The 19,862-nt window shown below is 44.7% G+C and overlaps 1 protein-coding gene across 1 annotated transcript in view; it reads left to right on the forward strand.

Annotated features, from left to right (window-relative positions):
• Positions 1-19,862, forward strand: part of LOC138097528 (NPC intracellular cholesterol transporter 1-like) — a 69,582-nt gene that overhangs the window by 45,001 nt on the left and 4,719 nt on the right. Inside the window, 9 exon segments of the mRNA XM_068993735.1 lie at positions 11,037-11,226; positions 11,752-11,934; positions 12,692-12,806; positions 14,536-14,663; positions 14,759-14,899; positions 16,452-16,541; positions 16,923-17,113; positions 17,705-17,820; positions 18,451-18,580. Of these exon segments, the coding sequence (XP_068849836.1) occupies positions 11,037-11,226; positions 11,752-11,934; positions 12,692-12,806; positions 14,536-14,663; positions 14,759-14,899; positions 16,452-16,541; positions 16,923-17,113; positions 17,705-17,820; positions 18,451-18,580 (1,284 nt within the window).

Here is a 19,862-nt window from a genome sequence, read left to right on the forward strand (position 1 = left end):
TTTCATGGCTGCAGTCACCATCTGCAGTGATTCTGCAGCCCAAAACAATAAAGTCTGACACTGTTTCCACTGTTTCCCCATCTGTTTGCCATGAAATGATGGGACCGGATGCTATGATCTTCGTTTTCTGAATGTTGAGGTTTAGGCCAACTTTTTCGCTCTCCTCTTTCACTTTCTTTTTTTTTTTTTTTTAATTAATTTTTTAATTTTTTTTTAAATTTTAGAATCTTTAATTCTTACATGTGTTCCCAAACATGAACCCCCCTCCCCTCCCTCCCCATAACATCTCAGTGGGTCATCCCCATGCACCAACCCAAGTAAGCTGTATCCTGCGTCAGACATGGACTGGCGATTCAATTCTTACATGATAGTATACGTGATAGAATGCCATTCTCCCAAATCATCCCACCCTCTCCCTCTCCCTCTGAGTCCAAAAGTCTGTTATACACAGCTGTGTCTTTTTTCCTGTCTTGCATACAGGGTCGTCATTGCCATCTTTCTAAATTCCATACATATGTGTTAGTATACTGTATTGGTGTTTTTCTTTCTGGCTTACTTCACTCTGTATAATCGGCTCCAGTTTCATCCATCTCATCAGAACTGATTCAAATGAATTCTTTTTAACGGCTGAGTAATACTCCATTGTGTATATGTACCACTGCTTTCTTATCCATTCATCTGCTGATGGACATCTAGGTTGCTTCCATGTCCTGGCTATTATAAACAGTGCTGCGATGAACATTGGGGTACATGTGTCTCTTTCAATTCTGGTTTCCTCGGTGTGTATGCCCAGCAGTGGGATTGCTGGGTCATAAGTTAGTTCTATTTGCAATTTTTTAAGGAATCTCCACACTGTTCTCCATAGTGGCTGTACTAGTTTGCATTCCCACCAACAGTGTAGGAGGGTTCCCTTTTCTCCACACCCTCTCCAGCATTTATTGCTTGCAGATTTTTGGATCGCAGCCTTTCTGACTGGTGTGAAGTGGTACCTCATTGTGGTTTTGATTTGCATTTCTCTGATAATGAGTGATGTTGAGCATCTTTTCATGTGTTTGTTAGCCATCTGTACGTCTTCTTTGGAGAAATGTCTATTTAGTTCTTTGGCCCATTTTTTGATTGGGTCATTTATTTTTCTGGAATTGAGCTGCATAAGTTGCTTGTATATTTTTGAGATTAGTTGTTTGTCAGTTGCTTCATTTGCTATTATTTTCTCCCATTCAGAAGGCTGTCTTTTCACCTTGCTTATAGTTTCCTTTGTTGTGCAGAAGCTTTTAATTTTAATTAGATCCCATTTGTTTATTTTTGCTTTTATTTCCAGAATTCTGGGAGGTGGATCATATAGGATCCTGCTGTGATTTATGTCTGAGAGTGTTTTGCCTATGTTCTCCTCTAGGAGTTTTATAGTTTCTGGTCTTACATTTAGATCCTTAATCCATTTTGAGTTTATTTTTGTGTACGGTGTTAGAAAGTGATCTAGTTTCATTCTTTTACAAGTGGTTGACCAGTTTTCCCAGCACCACTTGTTAAAGAGATTGTCTTTACTCCATTGAATATTCTTGCCTCCTTTGTCAAAGATAAGGTGTCCATATGTGTGTGGATTTATCTCTGGGCTTTCTATTTTGTTCCATTGATCTATATGTCTGTCTTTGTGCCAGTACCATACTGTTTTGATGACTGTGGCTTTGTAGTAGAGCCTGAAGTCAGGCAAGTTGATTCCTCCAGTTCCATTCTTCTTTCTCAAGATTGCTTTGGCAATTCGAGGTTTTTTGTATTTCCATACAAATCTTGAAATTATTTGTTCTAGTTCTGTGAAAAATATGGCTGGTAGCTTGATAGGGATTGCATTGAATTTGTAGATTGCTTTGGGTAGTATACTCATTTTCACTATGTTGATTCTTCTGATCCATGAACATGGTATATTTCTCCATCTATTAGTATCCTCTTTGATTTCTTTCATCAGTGTTTTATAGTTTTCTATATATAGGTCTTTAGTTTCTTTGGGTAGATATATTCCTAAGTATTTTATTCTTTTCGTTGCAATGGTGAATGGAATTGTTTCCTTAATTTCTTTTTCTACTTTCTCATTATTAGTGTATAGGAATGCAAGGGATTTCTGTGTGTTGATTTTATATCCTGCAACTTTACTATATTCATTGATGAGCTCTAGTAATTTTCTGGTGGAGTCTTTAGGGTTTTCCATGTAGAGGATCATGTCGTCTGCAAACAGTGAGAGTTTTACTTCTTCTTTTCCAATTTGGATTCCTTTTATTTCTTTTTCTGCTCTGATTGCTGTGGCCAAAACTTCCAGAACTATGTTGAATAGTAGCGGTGAAAGTGGACACCCTTGTCTTGTTCCTGACTTTAGGGGAAATGCTTTCAATTTTTCACCATTGAGGATAATGTTTGCTGTGGGTTTGTCATATATAGCTTTTATTATGTTGAGGTATGTTCCTTCTATTCCTGCTTTCTGGAGAGTTTTTATCATAAATGGATGTTGAATTTTGTCAAAGGCCTTCTCTGCATCTATTGAGATAATCATATGGTTTTTATTTTTCAATTTGTTAATGTGGTGAATTACATTGATTGATTTGCGGATATTGAAGAATCCTTGCATCCCTGGGATAAAGCCCACTTGGTCATGGTGTATGATCTTTTTAATGTGTTGTTGGATTCTGATTGCTAGAATTTTGTTGAGGATTTTTGCATCTATGTTCATCAGTGATATTGGCCTGTAGTTTTCTTTTTTTGTGACATCTTTGTCAGGTTTTGGTATTAGGGTGATGGTGGCCTCATAGAATGAGTTTGGAAGTTTACCTTCCTCTGCAATTTTCTGGAAGAGTTTGAGTAGGATAGGTGTTAGCTCTTCTCGAAATTTTTGGTAGAATTCAGCTGTGAAGCCGTCTGGACCTGGGCTTTTGTTTGCTGGAAGATTTCTGATTAGAGTTTCACTTTCCGTGCTTGTGATGGGTCTGTTAAGATTTTCTATTTCTTCCTGGTTCAGTTTTGGAAAATTGTACTTTTCTAAGAATTTGTCCATTTCTTCCACGTTGTCCATTTTATTGGCATACAACTGCTGATAGTAGTCTCTTATGATCCTTTGGATTTCTGTGTTGTCTGTTGTGATCTCTCCATTTTCATTTCTAATTTTATTGATTTGATTTTTCTCTCTTTGCTTCTTGATGAGTCTGGCTAGTGGTCTGTCAATTTTATTTATCCTTTCAAAGAACCAGCTTTTGGCTTTGTTGATTTTTGCTATGGTCTCTTTTGTTTCTTTTGCATTTATTTCTGCCCTGATTTTTAAGATTTCTTTCCTTCTACTAACTCTGGGGTTCTCCAATTCTTCCTTTTCTAGTTGCTTTAGTTGTAGAGTTAGGTTATTTATTTGACTTTTTTCTTGTTTCTTGAGGTATGCCTGTATTGCTATGAACTTTCCTCTTAGCACTGCTTTTATAGTGTCCCACAGGTTTTGGGTTGTCGTGTTTTCATTTTCATTAGTTTCTATGCATATTTTGATTTCTTTTTTGATTTCTTCTGTGATTTGTTGGTTATTCAGAAGTGTGTTGTTCAACCTCCATATGTTGGAATTTTTAGTAGTTTTTCTCCTGTAACTGAGATCTAATCTTAATGCATTATGGTCAGAAAAGATGCTTGGAATGATTTCGATTTTTTTGAATTTATCAAGTTTAGATTTATGGCCCAGGTTGTGATCTATCCTGGAGAAGGTTCCATGAGCACTTGAAAAAAAGGTGAAATTCATTGTTTTGGGGTGAAATGTCCTATAGATATCAATTAGGTCTAACTGATCTAATGTATCATTTAAAGTTTGTGTTTCTTTGTTAATTTTCTGTTTAGTTGATCTGTCCATAGGTGTGAGTGGGGTATTAAAGTCTCCCACTATTATTGTGTTATTGTTGATTTCCCCTTTCATACTTGTTAGCATTTGTCTTAGATATTGCGGTGCTCCTATATTGGGTGCATATATATTTATAGTTGTTATATCTTCTTCTTGGATTGATCCTTTGATCATTATGTAGTGGCCTTCTTTGTCTCTTTTCACAGCCTTTGTTTTAAAGTCTATTTTATCGGATATGAGTATTGCCACTCCTGCTTGCTTTTGGTCTCTATTTGCGTGGTATATCTTTTTCCAGCCCTTCACTTTCAGTCTGTATGTGTCCCTTGTTTTGAGGTGGGTCTCTTGTAAGCAGCATATAGAGGGGTCTTGTTTTTGTATCCATTCGGCCATTCTTTGCCTTTTGGTTGGGGCGTTCAACCCATTTACGTTTAAGGTAATTATTGATAAGTATGATCCAGTTACCATTTACTTTATTGTTTTGGGTTCGGGTTTATACACCCTTTTCGTGTTTCCTGTCTAGAGAATATCCTTTAGAATTTGTTGGAGAGCTGGTTTGGTGGTGCTGAATTTTCTCAGCTTTTGCTTGTCTGTAAAGCTTTTGATTTCTCCTTCATATTTGAATGAGATCCTTGCTGGGTACAGTAATCTGGGCTGTAGGTTATTATTGTCTTTCATCACTTTAAGTATGTCTTGCCATTCCCTCCTGGCCTGAAGAGTTTCTATTGAAAGATCAGCTGTTATCCTTATGGGAATCCCCTTGTGTGTTATTTGTTGTTTTTCCCTTGCTGCTTTTAATATTTGTTCTTTGTGTTTGATCTTTGTTAATTTGATTAATATGTGTCTTGGGGTATTTCACCTTGGGTTTATCCTATTTGGAACTCTCTGTGTTTCTTGGACTTGGGTGATTATTTCCTTCCCCATTTTAGGGAAGTTTTCAACTATTATCTCCTCAAGGATTTTCTCATGATCTTTCTTTCTGTCTTCTTCTTCTGGGACTCCTATAATTCGAATGTTGGAGCGTTTCATATTGTCCTGGAGGTCTCTGAGATTGTCCTCATTTCTTTTAATTCGTTTTTCTTGTTTCCTCTCTGATTCATTTATTTCTACCATTCTATCTTCTATTTCACTAATCCTATCTTCTGCCTCCGTTATTCTACTATTTGTTGCCTCCAGAGTGTTTCTGATCTCATTTATTGCGTTATTCATTATATTTTGACTCTTTTTTATTTCTTCTAGGTCCTTGTTAAACCTTTCTTGCATCTTCTCAATCCTTGTCTCTAGGCTATTTATCTGTGATTCCATTTTGATTTCAAGATTTTGGATCATTTTCACTATCAATATTCGGAATTCCTTCTCAGATAGATTCCCTACTTCTTCCTCTTTTGTTTGGTTTGGTGGGCAACTCTCCTGTTCCTTTACCTGCTGAGTATTCCTCTGTCTCTTCATCTTGGTTATATTGCTGCGTTTGGGGTGGCCTTTTTATATTCTGGTAATTTGTGAAGTTCCCTTTATTATGGAGATTCCTCACTGTGGGTGGGGTTCTATCAGTGGCTTGTCAAGGTTTCCTGGTTAGGGAGGCTTGTGTTGGAGTTCTGGTGGGTGGAGCTGGGTTCCTTCTCTCTGGAGTGCAGTGGAGTGACCAGTAATGGGTTATGAGACATCAAAGGTTTTGGAATAATTTTGAGCTGCCTGTATATTGAAGCTCAGGGGAGTGTTCCTGTGTTGCTGGAGAATTTGAGTGGTATGTCTTGTTTTGGAACTTGTTGGCCCTTGGGTGGAGCTTGGTTTCAGTGTCGGTATGAAGGCATTTGATGAGCTCCTATTGCTTAATGTTCCCTTATTTCAAGAGTTCTCTAATGTTTTCAGGCTTTGGATTTAAGCCTCCTGCTTCTGGTTTTCAGTTTTATTTTTACAGTAGCCTCTAGACTTCTCCATCTATACATCTAGGTTAAAGATGAAAAGTTTCTCCGCATTGAGGGACACTCAGAGAGGTTCACTGAGTTACAAGGAGAAGAGAAGATGGAGGGGGTCGTTAGAGGTAACTGGAATGAGATGCGGTGGGATCAAAAGAGGAGAGAGCAAGCTAGCCAGTAGTCAGTTCCTAATGTGCACTCTATAGTCTGGACCGCTCAGAGGTATTTACGGAGTTATACGGGGAAGAGGAGAGGGAGGAAGTAGACAGGGGTGACCAGGAGGATAAGAGGGAGGAATGAGGAGAGAGACAAATCCTGCCAGTAACCAGTTCCTTAGGTGTTCTCCACCGTCTGGAACACACAGAGATTCACAGAGTTGGATAGAGAAGAGATGGGGGAGAAAAGAGACAGAGGCCACCTGGTGGAGAAAAAGGAGAGTCCAAAGGAGAAGAGAGTGGTCAAGCCAGTAATCTCGCTCTCAGGTAAACTTGGGTAGTGAAGTTTGGGTTTTTAAAAGTACAAAATTGACAACAAAAACCCTAAGAGCAAAGATTAAAAATCTAGAGTAGAGGTTGGATTTTCAAAAATACAATATTAAAGAAAAGAAGCAGAAGGAAAAAGGAGGACAGAAAGAAAAAAAAAAAACAAGAATTATTAAAAAACAAACAAACAAAAAAACAAAACAAAACAAAAACCAAAAACCAAAAAACCAACAACCATCCAAAGGCTATATATTGTGTTTGCCTTAAAAAAAAAAAAAAATCTTTTTTTTTTAAAATAGTAATAGTAGGTTATAGTAATAAAAATTAGAGGAGAAATGACTTAACAATTTAAAAAAAAAAGTTAGAAAAAAAAAGAAAAAAGAAAAAAAAAAGGAATGATTTTAAAAATAGTAAAAATATATCTGGCCCTTCTCTGATGTTTTGGGCCGTGTGGGATCACTTCCAAGGTGGTTCCCTCTGTTTAACTTCTTCCATTTGCTGGTTTTTTAGGCTCACTAGTTCAGTCGCGCTGTGGGGAGGGGGGAGGGGGGATGCTGCAAACAAATAGCACTGTCGTGCGCACACAGTGTCTCTGCCCCGCTTGACCTGTCCCTTCTCGCGGCACACAAACCGCTCCGGCTCTACGATGCTCAGCCGGGAACCGTCTGGGGCCGGCCCTAGGCTGCGTGCACTTCCCCGGTCCAAGCCGCTCAGATTCCGCGCTCAGGCAGCCCTCAGAGGCACAGATTCGGCTGGGACTGTGCTTTGTGCCCTTCCCAGGTCCGAGTAGCTCAGGAGTTTGGCGAGGGCGATCGCCGCGGCTTGTCACCTTTTCTGCCGCTGCTGCTCAGCTTTCTGGGTGGACCGCTGGCGTCCCCCGTGGGGCAGATTGTGACTGTCCAGCACCCCCAGAAGTCTTAGCAAAGAAGCCTGCTTGCAGTTAGGTAAGTAAAGTCTCTCCGGGTCTGCAATTGCCCCTTTCCAGCCCTTACGGCTCTGGCTGCCTGTCCCCGGCGGGGGATGGTCTGCAGCCGGCTTTTTCCGTTCCGTCCTTTGTTCTGTGCTCGGTCCTGGCGGTGTCTTATGTTCGAGCTTTTCGTGCTGTAGCTATCCCACAGTCTGGTTTGCTAGCCCAAGTTAGATCGTTCTGGTTGCGCGTGGGGCGTTCCTGCCCGATTCTTACAAAGCACTGCAGCCCGCACCTCCCGCGCGTCCCTGCCCTGCCCTCACTTCCCAATGGCGGATGCAGGCGTCTGTGCTGCTTTTCCGCTGGGGGAGTTACTGTTGGGCTTGTAATCTCTTGGTTTTAATTATTTCTTTATTTTTCCTTCCTGTTATGTTGCCCTCTGTGTTTCCAAGGCTCTCCACAGACTCGGCAGGGAGAGTGTTTCTTGGTGTTTGGAAACCTCTCTTCTTAAAATTCCCTTCCCGGGACGGGCTTCCCTTCCCGGGACGGAGCTCCCTCCCCACCTCCTTTGTCTCCTTTTTCGTCTTTTATATTTTTTCCTACCTGTTTTTGAAGACAATGGTCTGCTTTTCTGGTTGCCTGATGTCCTCTGCCAGCCTACAGAAGTTGTTTTGTGGAGTTTGCCCGGCGTTGAAATGTTCTTTTGAGGAATTTGTGAGGGAGAAAGTGGTCTTCCCGTCCTATTCCTCTGCCATCTTTATGCTCCCCTTTCACTTTCATCAAGAGGCTTTTTAGCTCCTCTTCACTTTCTGCCATAAAGGTGGTGCCATCTGCATATCTGAGGTTATTGTTATTTCTCCCGGCAATCTTGATTCCAGCCTGTGTTTCTTCCAGTCCAGCGTTTCTCATGATGTACTCTGCATAGAAGTTAAATAAGCAGGGTGACAATATACAGCCTTGACCTACTCCTTTTTCTATTTGGAACCAACTGTTAAATAAAAACTGTGGTCAGCATATTTGAGCAACTGTATGTCATGCATGCTGTCCACGCCTAGAAAGTATATCAAGTAAGTGACCCAGGAAGTGGTTAGTTGTGATGTAACCTCTGAAGAAGGGTCAGGGGGCGCAGGAGAATGGGATACTGAACAGCTTTGTTGGGATATTCGTATACCATACAATTTACCCATTCGAAGTGTACAGTTGAGTAGCTTTTAGTATTTTCACTGATGTGTGAAGACATCACCATAGTCAATTTTAGAGCATTTTCTTTACCACATGCCGCGGCCAGCACAAGCAAGAGTCGCACCTGCAAGGGGAGAGAAACGGAGCGTCCCCGCGTGGAAAAATAAGAGAGAGAGACAAAAGATGGGGTTGAGAGGATCAGACCCACTATGTCTGATGCCTTCCTTTATTAGGCCACGGTATTTATAGGGTAAAGTACGTGACTTAAGACATGTATAGGGATATTCTTTAATCTCAAAATACTATCACCAGACCCCTACCAATGTATGCATAAGTAATCTATCTTCTAAGACATGTTGCAAGAGCCAGACCTCCTGGAGCAAGACGGCCTGGAGCCTTAAGGGCTGTAAAAATTCTTGAGGGTGGCGGGACAGGGAGCTTAGGTCAACGCCTAAGGCTCCGCATACCTGCGGAGCAGCTCCCAGGATTCAACCCTTCACGGGTCGTCCCCCGCAACCACAGACAGAAATCCCATCTCCTGTAGCAATTTCCCTACTAACACCTGGCCCTACATAACCCTCGGTCTGCTTTCTGTCTCCATCAATTCTCCTGTTCCAGACGTCTCTATGGATGGAATTACATATGAGGGCTTTCTAATCTGGCTTCTTTCACTTAAAATAATGTTTTCAAGGTTCATCCAAGTTGCAGCATTGCCATTACTTATTCTTTTTTATGGCAGAAGATCATTCCATCCTATTAATAGATCACGTTTTGTTATCCACTCATCAGCTGATGAACATGTGCATTATTTCTCGGAAAGTTACTCAGTTGTGTCTGATCTTTGTGACCCCATGGACTGCAGCCTGCCAGGCTCCTCTCTCCATGAGATCCTCCAGGTCAATTCTCCAATGGAGTGGGTAGCCATTCCCTTCTCTAGGGGATCTTCCTGACCCAGGGTTTGAACCTGGGTCTCCCTGCATTGCAGGCAGATTCTTTACCACCACCTTTGACCATTAGGAATAATGCTGTAAGCTTTCACATGCAAGTTTTTGTGCGAACACACCTCCATTTCTCTCTTTGTGTGAATGTGTTTTCCTTTCTCTTGGTTCGTATACTTCTAGGAGTAGACTTGCTTGGTCATATGGTAACCCTGAGGAGCTGCCAGACTCTTTTTCCAAACTGACTGCCCCAGTGGATCTTCCCCTGTGGTCCAGTGATTTAGACTGCCCTCCCACGGGTTAGGGAACTAAGATCCCCCATGCTGTGCAGTGCAGCCAAAAAACCAAGTGACTGCACCATTCTACATTCCCACCAGCCTGTAGGGAGCATTCACATTTTCCACCCCTTGCCAGCACTTGTTGTTATTTGACTTTTTTGATTCTAGCTATCCCAGTGGGTGTAAACTGATATCTCATTGCAGTTGGTTTTTTTTTTTTTTTCTGTCCACACTGTGCAGCTTATGGGATCTTTGTTCCCCAGCCAGGGCTTGAACCTGGGCCTGGCTGTGAAAGCACAAAGTCCTCAGCACAGGACCACCAGGCAATGCCCTCATTGCAGTTTTGATTTGCATTTCCCTGGTGACTAAGGAATTCGAATACCTCTTCATGCACCGATTGCCCATTTATATTAACTTTCTTGGAGAAATGTTTATTCGTATCCTTTGCCCATTTTTTGACTGGGTTGTTTATGTTTTTATTATCAAATTAGAAGAATTCTTATATATTCTGTAAATCCTTTATCAGATCTATGACTTCCAAATATCTTCTCCTTTTCTCTGGTCTGTGTTTTTGCTTTCTGAATGGTGTCTTCTGAAACCTAAAAGTTTTTAATTTTGATAAAGTCCAATTCATCTGTCTTGTCTTTTGTTACTCATACTTTTGGGGTCATAGCTAAGAAACCGTTTTATAACCCAGGGACCTGGAAGTTTACACCTGTGTATTCACCTGACAGTCATATGGTTTTAGCTCTTACATGTAGGGCTTTGATCCATTGAGTTCTTTGTCTATGATATGAGGTAAGGGCTCAACTGTGTTCATTTGCATATGGCTGTCCAGTTGTCCCACACCATTTGTTGAAAAGATTATTCTTTCCCCCATTGATAGTCTTGCCACCTTTATTGAAAATTAGGTGAAAATACTTGGCATATTTCTGGACTCTTAGTTCTGATCCTTTGTCCTGTATGCCTGTCCTTATGCTGGTAACCAGACTGTCTTTCTTGATTACTGTTGGTTAGTAGTAAGTTTGAAATTACGGAGCGTGAATTCTCCCACTTTGTTTTTCTTGAAGAACATTTGGCTGTTCTAGGCCCCTTGCAATTCCATAAGAATTTTAGAGTCTGTTTGTCTTTCTATAAAGAAGTCAGCTAGGATACGGATAGGGATTGCATTGACTCTGAGATCGATTTTTAAAATTTTTGTTCCATGAGCATATATCTATATTATAACACACTGCACTTAGAAATCATTTTTAGTAAAAAATGAAATGAGACTATGAAGCAGTTTTTAAACTTGGTCCCAACTTGTTTTAAATGGTAGAAAACTCAGCATATCTGGAACTTTGTCATCTGGCGAGTATAGAAAGTCCTCATGAGGGAGAAGGGTGAAGTGTGGCTTTTGTCTTGTAAAAGTTAGGAAGAAGTTCCTCACTTAGCTGTCACTCAGTTTTTAACTAACAGTATAAAATTTTGCTTACCCTTTTAGGTTCATTAATTTTGTGAAAAACTACGAGAATCCAAATCTGACCATTTCTTTTAAGGCTGAACGAAGCATTGAAGATGAACTAAACCGTGAAAGTAACAGTGACATCTTCACTGTTCTGATCAGCTATGGCATCATGTTTTTATATATTTCCATAGCCTTGGGGCATATCAAAAGCTGTCGCAGGCTTCTGGTAAGAGGGCTGTGTGTGTATATATCTGTACGTGTATGTGTGTGTGTATTAGAAATGGCAGTACACAGCATGATGTCATAGTTCATTATGTTCAAAACTGCCTTAAATTGTCCTGTGCTTTTTTTTATTTTTTGGCCATATGACTCGGCATGTGGCATTTGGGGTCTTCGTTCCCCGAACATTCCCCCTGCAGTGGAACCATGGAGTCCTAACTGGAAGTTGTCAGTGTTTTAACTGTTTGTCACATTTTCTGCTTCCTGCCCTTGTTTTCTTTATTTCCAAATGTTTATCTTCAACTTAAAATTTATTTCCCCTAATTCATTTTTTCCCCCTAATTTGCCATCATCTAAGAATATAGGCTCATGAAATATGTGGCTCGGGAAGACCTAGACAACTTTTCTTGTCTTCTCTCAAACCTTGAACTGTATGTTGAAATCTGGATGGGGAATAAGCATGTAAAAAGGTGAAAGTGAGGACCTGTTAGGAACAGGACAGAAAACATTCACGTCTTTGTGGTATCTCCAGGTGGATTCGAAAATCTCCCTGGGCATTGCCGGGATCCTGATTGTGTTGAGCTCAGTGGCCTGCTCCTTGGGCATCTTCAGCTACATCGGGGTCCCCCTGACCCTCATTGTGATCGAAGTCATCCCATTCCTCGTGCTGGCTGTGGGGGTGGACAACATCTTCATCCTGGTCCAGACCTACCAGGTACGTCTCAGAGCCTCACAGCATCTGACCAGGTACCAGGCTCCACGTGCACGCATGCTGTCTCGATGCAGGGTACCTGTGAGCGTGACACGTGGAGGCTTCATTTCCATGCCTCTGAGTGCTTGCATATTGGTGCTTGTTCTGGACCCTTTGAGACCAAGAAGTATAAGACCCTTCTCTTTGCTTGGTGGCATAGATACAAAGTGAGAATTGGGTTTAAATACATGCAGCATGCGTGCAAAAAGTGCTGATGCACTTGTGGAAAATATTTTGGGCACAGCAGCTATTAAAATGATTCCACATAGTGTAGAAGAAGGAAGGACTTGAAAAAGTGCTATTAAAAGGCCAAAGGTCAACATAGGACCCTGATGTAGAAGATGCTGTCAGTCTGTTGGTTCTTCCAGGGTCCCTTGTCCTGCAGGCCTCACCTGGGCAAGGGCCCAGTGGCACCTAAGAGTGTTCTTTAAAGGTTCAGCCACTTGCAGCCTAGGTTGCATGTATTTTCCTGAAACCTGATTCAATCCTTCCTTGAGCCTCACCTGTTCCCTTGGCTCCGGGCTTCAGAAATACCCTGAATGAATCAACATGAAAAGTTTGGGGTCTGCACCTCTTTATTGTATAAGGTTTATAAACAAGTAGATGCTGCCAGTCATTGTTCTTTCCCATCAAGCTAACACAAGGCAGCCAAGAAGCAAAGAGGTGGCATTGTAATTGAGAAATGTGAATGTTTCATGTTTCACTTTTTTTTATTTTGTAGAGAGATGAACGTCTTCAAGGGGAAACCCTGGACCAACAGGTGGGCCGGGTCCTGGGAGAAGTGGCTCCCAGCATGTTCCTCTCATCCTTCGCAGAGACGGTAGCATTTTTCTTAGGTAATTACTCTTGGAATTTGGCCAGCTCTGCGATGTGCTGAGTCTGGGTGTATCAGAATGCCCCTCTGCGTTCTTCCTTAGTTAAGCTTTATTCTGTATTTATAAAGTATCAGAGTGGACCACGAAGAGGATCGGTGGCAGTAACTTGGGCACCATTAGCAAGTGTCTTCTTTCGCGTTGCTTTGGGGTGGTGTTGATGTGGTTGGTTGAGATACGTAGAGCTCCTGCCCCTTCCCCTTTTGAGCAGCGCTGGTGAGTGCTGGGATTTGAAAATAGCAGCCTTGCACAGCCACGAGTCCTCCCAGCACAGTGCCCCCAGCAGCAACTCCACAGTCACAGGCATTAGCCCTTGAGGTATGTACCCCTGTTCCTGAGGGCAGTCTTCCTCCTCGGCACACTCAGTTCACGGGGAAGCACCCTTGTGACTGAGCAGAGGGTCTCGAATCTTCCTTCTGTACAAGGAGCCACAAGCTGGAACACAACCCAGCGTTCCTGTCTTCTTTCACATGGAGAAATCCAGTAGGCCCCTCCTTGCCCCATGTCTGGTGTGTAGTAAGAGAACACTGGCCGCATCCTCTGCACAGGACGCCGGCTAGGATTGCCCCGTAAGTCCAGGAAAGACACACTGTCTGTGGTCACAAGTGGAAAAGTCTCCAGGGGCCGCAGGATGCCTTACAAGGGGCCGCGGGAGGGACGGTACGCGCATGGTCTTCAGACCCCTGTGCCAGTAGCATACGTCCTCCTCCACTTCCACGCAGCAGCACATGTGGGGCCCATGGCTCTGTGGCTCCTTCTGATAGATACGGGTGCCAAAAGGCTACTTCCTTTCTTTCTATGATAAGAAAACCAGCCAAGTGTGTTGGTGACAGCAGCTGATCCTGGGCTTTAAGGTTGGAGTGACTTTGTGAGAACAGGAGGGGTTGGGGGGTGTGGGGGACCCCATGGCTCCCATTTATAAGAGCCAGGTTCAGTTTTCTTCTCAAGCAACATTGTGAATCTAGAGTTTTGTTTTGTTTTTCCCACTCAAGTGACACTGTGACTTCAGTGGGAAGTATTGGCTCCTTATGTTTTTTTAATGTTTTAAAATTCTGATATTGGAATTGGAAATGGCAGCCCACTCCGGTATTCTTAGCTGGAGAATCCCACGGACAGAGGAGCCTGGCGGGCTGCAGTCCATGAGGTTGCAAAGAGCTGGACACGACTGAGCAGCTGAGCGTACACATAGCATACACACAAAATGGGTTGATATACGTGTGGTCCATGAGCGGGCAGTGTTCAGTTTCTGAGTCTTAGTAGCCTAGAGGATGCTTACAGGCAGCAGCCTCATCTGATTGTAACTAAACCTAGAGACTGAAATACCGTCCCTCCTGTGGACTGAATCTCAACAGATCCCATAAGCAATGAATGGTTCTCAGGTGCTGATGTGCGTGTGTTTTCTCGGAGAGCGTGTTAAATTACAGAGATGGGGCCCTAGAATTGTGAACAGTAGAGTTAGGGTTGAATTTCCATTGTTTTGGTAAAGTGGGATGGATCAGGTCCCTGGAATCTATGGTTTTAACTCCCAGGGTGGTTCTGGTGTGACACCTGCAGACAAAGTGCCTTTGGGAGGGGAGGTGGGGGTCTCCTGGTGGGCTTGGCTGCTCTGGGGCCTCATGTTCATCTGTGCACGTGCGTGTGAGGCCGCGTGCCCTCGGCCAGGGAGGATGTGACCTCTGTCCTCTCCCCGCAGGAGGCCTGTCCGTGATGCCGGCCGTGCACACGTTCTCTCTCTTCGCGGGCATGGCGGTCCTCATCGACTTCCTCCTGCAGATCACCTGCTTCGTGAGCCTCCTGGGCTTGGACATTAAGCGGCAAGAGGTGAGTGGCCATCAGGATGGCAGCCCGTTTCCTTTGAGTCTGGAGTCTGGGTGAGGCAGCCAGAGGGTGACCTCTGTCTCCCTTGGTCCCCTCAGAAGAACCAGCTGGACGTTCTCTGCTGTGTCGAGGGGGCGGCAGACGACACAGGCGTCCAGGCCTCCGAGAGCTGCTTGTTCCGCTTCTTCAGAAACTCCTACGCCCCGCTTCTGCTCAAGGACTGGATGCGGCCCCTCGTGGTACGAGCCTGTCTGTTGTGGTGTCCCCAAACAGCCTCGTCACCCGCCTTCTGAGAAGTCACCTTGGGAAGGGTGCCGACAGCTGTTAAGTATACATCCAAGAATGGATGGGACTTCACTGGCGGTCCAGTGGTTAGAACTCTGCTTTCACTGCAGGGAGCGTGGGTTCAGTCCCTGGTTGGGGAACTAAAATCCCTCATGCTGTGTGCTGTGGCCAAGAAAAAAAAAAAAAAAGCCATAGCAGATATGGACAAATATATAACGTATTTTTAGCAGTCAATATAACAGGAGTTTTGGGGCTTTGGGTTTTTTAAAAAAAAATAATTACAAATTCTTAGAAAGCGACAGAGTAGCGCAGAGAGGAGCCTGCTGCCCTTTTCCCAGCTTCTTCCCACGACCTTAGGTAATTGTAGTTCAGTATCAAAACCGAGTTTGACATTCACACAGTGTGTGTGTCTAGTTCTGCCAGTTTCTCACCTGCAGATTTGTGTAAGCACCACGGCCGCCAGGATGATAAATCTGTCTCATCACTCTTGTCCTCAGCTTCAGTGTCACTCTCACACACACACACACACACACACCCTGCCACACACACACACACACCCTGCCACACACACACACACCCTGCCACACACACACACACCCTGCCACACACACATACCCTGCCACACACACACACCCTGCCACACACACACACACACACACCCTGCCCCGCACACACACCCCACCCCCTCCCTCCCTGCAGTGTCCCTTGTCCCCAGCAGCCTGGAGGAGCGTTTCGTGGTTTACATGCTGGATATACCCAAACACGATAGTGTATTACGTCTCTGCTAAAAGCATAAATTCATTCCAGTAATAGGAATATTTAACATTTATTGAATACTTGGTATCTGGTACTGTGGTCAGTACAGCGGGCTACACTAAATTCTGGATTGATTATTCCTAGAGTTTTCTCATGTAATCCACAAAACTATCTGATGCTACAAGTCTAATTTTTCCTGCTTTATTGAGAAGGAAATCGAAGCTCAGAGAGGTTAAATAACTGCCCCAGAGTCACTCAGCTTGTCAGAGGCAGAACCGGGATTTGGATCGGGTAGTTTGGCTCTAGAGACCGTGACTTCAGCCACTGCCCCAGACTCCTTGTTTTCTTAGTATGTCATTTAAACTTGCTTTTCAGTTTACGGAAGTCCTGTTTGTGTGTTTAAGATCTGGTTTATGTTCTTCTTTCTTTTTAAATGTATTTTTGGCTGCACTGGGCCCTTATTTCTGCTTGAGGGCTTTCCCTGCTTGTGGCGGGCAGAGGGCTGCTGTCTAGAGTGGCGCGTGGGTTTCTCATTGCAGGGGCTTCTCTTATTGCAGAATGCGGGCTCAGCAGTTGTGGCACACGGGCTTAGTTGCTCTGAGGCGTGTGGGGTCTTCCCGGGTCAGGGATCGAACCCAGGTCCCCTGCATTGGCAGGCAGATTCTTTGCCACTGCACCACCAGAGAAGTCCCTGATTTGTGTCACTCAGCTCAGGACAGCTCTGCCTCTGTAGCTCGCTTCTCATTCCAGGTAGCAGTGTTTGTGGGTGTGCTGTCGTTCAGCATCGCAGTCCTGAACAAAGTAGAGATCGGATTGGATCAGTCTCTTTCAATGCCGGATGTAAGATGCTTTCTCTTTTATTCTAACTTCTTTGGCCCACGGTGGATACATTTTCCCAAACACACACGGTCGTTTCAGCCTCTGCCGGCTTCTGAACACAGGTGCTGGCAGGCTCTCCCACGTCCCAGGGACAGCCCCGGGGCTCTGCCCACTAACCTGGGCCTTCTGAGTGCTCAGGCCTTGGGCACTGCTACAGAATGTGAGCAGCTGGTCTTGAACTCATGAGGTGCCCTCCTAAGGGTGGGACCGACTGGAGAAGCCCCTGGGCCCGGGGTGGGGAGGGGTGCCGGCTATGGGGGTACTCAGGAACTTGGGCTGGAAGCATCTCGGCTTGTGGGACATTCACGCCGTGTCCCGTCGTCCGCTCGCTCTCCCTCTCAGGACTCCTACGTGACGGATTACTTCCGGTCCCTGAATCAGTACCTGCACGCAGGCCCACCTGTGTACTTTGTGCTGGAGGAGGGCCATGACTACACGTCCACGAAGGGTCAGAACATGGTGTGTGGGGGCCTCGGCTGCAACAACGACTCGCTGGTGCAGCAGGTCTTCACGGCCGCCCAGCTGGACAACTAGTGAGTACCCCAGCTGCAGACGGGCACCTGGCCTGGCACCTCTCTCTAAAGATGGCTTTTCTGGAAAATCTGTCTTGCAGAATGCAGGCTGAATCTAGCTTGACATGAGCAAAACCTCTCAAATGGCTAATTAGACTGCCTCATATTCTTTTTTTTTTTTTTTGGTTTAAGCAACAACCATTTTATTTATTTTTTAATTCAGTTTTTAATTTTTTTAACACCAAAATCATTTTGTATTGGGAGATAGTCAATTAACAATGTTGTGATGGTTTCAGGAGAGCAGTGAAGGGACTCAGCCATACATGTACATGTGTCCATTCTCCTCCAAAACCCCCTCCCATCCAGGCTGCCGCATAACATTGAGCAGGGTTCCATGCGCCATACAATAGATCTTTGTTAGTTGTTCATTTTAAATATAGCAAGACCACCTTATATAAGAAAGCCTTTCCCATTAAGTACTTATGTGGTTTGTCTTCTGACCGGGTGGAATGAGGTCTAGAAAAGGAAGTTCTGAATTTCAAGAAAAGGGACTGAAACTGAAGACTTCCTCCTCGTGGGGGTATCTGTAACCCTTTCTCTCCTGTTCTCTAGCACCCGGATAGGCTTTGCCCCGTCGTCCTGGATTGATGATTACTTTGACTGGGTCAAGCCTCAATCATCTTGCTGTCGCATCTACAACAGCACAGAGCAGTTCTGCAATGCGTCAGGTACTTGACCCTTCTAGATCTTTCCCTCCGTTCTGAAAAATTTTGAATTTATTGTTTAAAAATCATTTGCATGTCACCTCCACTTCCACCTGTTTTTATTGGCCGTTGCTGGGTCTCATCCCCCTGTCCGTGTCCCCTTCCTCCGTGGTCCACTCTGGAGATGCCCCATTGGCCCGTCTCCTGCCCCCCATGGGGCTGCAGGCTGAACCAGGTCAGGGGACTCTGGTTTCAGGCTTCTTATCTTTTCCCAGTGACACCAACGGCCTCTCTTGATGTTCTCTGGCTGTAGCTTGTCATGGGCCTGCTTTCTTTTGTTTGTCACTATTGCCCTATGGTTTTATAAGAGTGTTGAGGTTGTCCTAGAATTTTCTTCATAAAAACATGGAAGCCCTCTGCTCTGGTAATAACATACTGAGGTTGTCCTTAAAGCAGGCAACCTGCTTTGGGAAGGAATTTTGTACAGCCTATGTTAGGGGAAAATGGGACTTCCACTTCATTAAACTGCAAAGATCACTTGTTTGAAGCTTTTGGATCTAAGGAGAAGATACTCCCGCCATTTCTTTATTATTATTTTTAAATGTTTTAATCTGGACACCCGTCCTTCTTGGGCTCCTCCACCCGTTTGCACAGTGGTCGACCCTGCCTGTGTCCGCTGCCGGCCGCTGACTCCGGAGGGCAAGCAGAGACCTCAGGGCGTAGACTTCATGAGGTTCCTGCCCATGTTCCTCTCTGACAACCCGAACCCCAAGTGTGGCAAAGGGTAAGGGAGGCTGAGCCATTCAGCTGCATGCCCGAGTCCCATGTCATGTGCGCTGGGATGCTGTGGGGGTCGAGGAGGGGCTGGGTGGGCATGGTGGGCGGGAAGGGCCTCTTTTCTGCCATGTGCCACCCTGTGCCCACCCTTCTGTGAAAGCAGAGAAACCAAACCACCTTTGAAGAAAATTCCTCCTTTCTCATTCTCAGCTGATTCTGACTGGTCTGAGCATTTGGTCCCAGGCTCCCCTCTGTGTCCTGGCCCTCCTGGCAGCTCAAAGGACTTGGAGTCCTGTGCAGGCTTCCAGCAGGATGGAGTGTGAAGAGGGATGCGGGCATTTCAGGACGTGAAAGCGTTTGTCCAGTTGTGTGTGGGAATTATAAGACCGCAGATCTGTCCTGGTGATGTTGCCTGGGGTAAAGGTCCTGGTTTTCCTTTCCCCTCTGTGCTTCTTGCCAGCCTGTCTGTACATGAGCTCTTGGGCTGCCCCACTTCCCCAGCCAGGCAGCCAGTTCCCATGGAAACAAGGTCTCTGGCCCAGAAATAGCAGAGACAACTGAGGTCTGGAGTTGGGGGGATTCAGATAGAAGGTGAGGGTTATATTTACATTATAATGGTAAATGCTGGACATCCCTGGTTTTCATTAAGATTACATAATATGACCCAAGTTCCATCAGTCATGTGTCATGTCTGCGTTTTGGGACCTAGGCTAGGTACTGTGGGAGAACTACCCCCCAAAACAAAGTCGGAATGAACCTTGCATCTTGATCTCCCTGCAGACTGAACACTCAGCCTGCATAGACAAGTCAGAGTGAATGCAGCTCTTTGGAAGCCAGCAACCGCCACTCACAGGGAGCTGCCTTTGAGCCCGAACTGTGCCTGGCACCTCACTGACACTACTTCATTTATTTACAGCCCTGTGAGGAGATGGTGGTGCACCCATTTGCAGATGACACTGCAGCCGATGTTTTACCCCGGGGTTCCAGGACTGAGGGTGATCTCAGGGCCACCTGATTACAGGGCCCCCATCCCTTCCTGCCTCCTGTTACACAGCATGGCTGGGCACACACTCTGTAAAAAAACACATTGGATGGCAGAGTAGAGCCAGCTTCAGAAACGAGCAGCTGCGTGCAAAGACACCAAAGCAGCCAAGTGTGGGGAAGCATAAGCTAGCCCTTCCTCTTTACTTTTCAAGGGCTTCCCTGTGCCTGGAACTGACAGCTGATCTGACCCCTGAGCCCAGGGTCAGGGGACCCCACTAAGCTTGGATGCCCAGATCCTGCAGATG

The sequence above is a fragment of the Capricornis sumatraensis genome, chromosome 21 (genome assembly GCF_032405125.1).
Source record: "Capricornis sumatraensis isolate serow.1 chromosome 21, serow.2, whole genome shotgun sequence".
In the NCBI taxonomy this organism is placed as follows: Eukaryota; Metazoa; Chordata; class Mammalia; order Artiodactyla; family Bovidae; genus Capricornis; species Capricornis sumatraensis.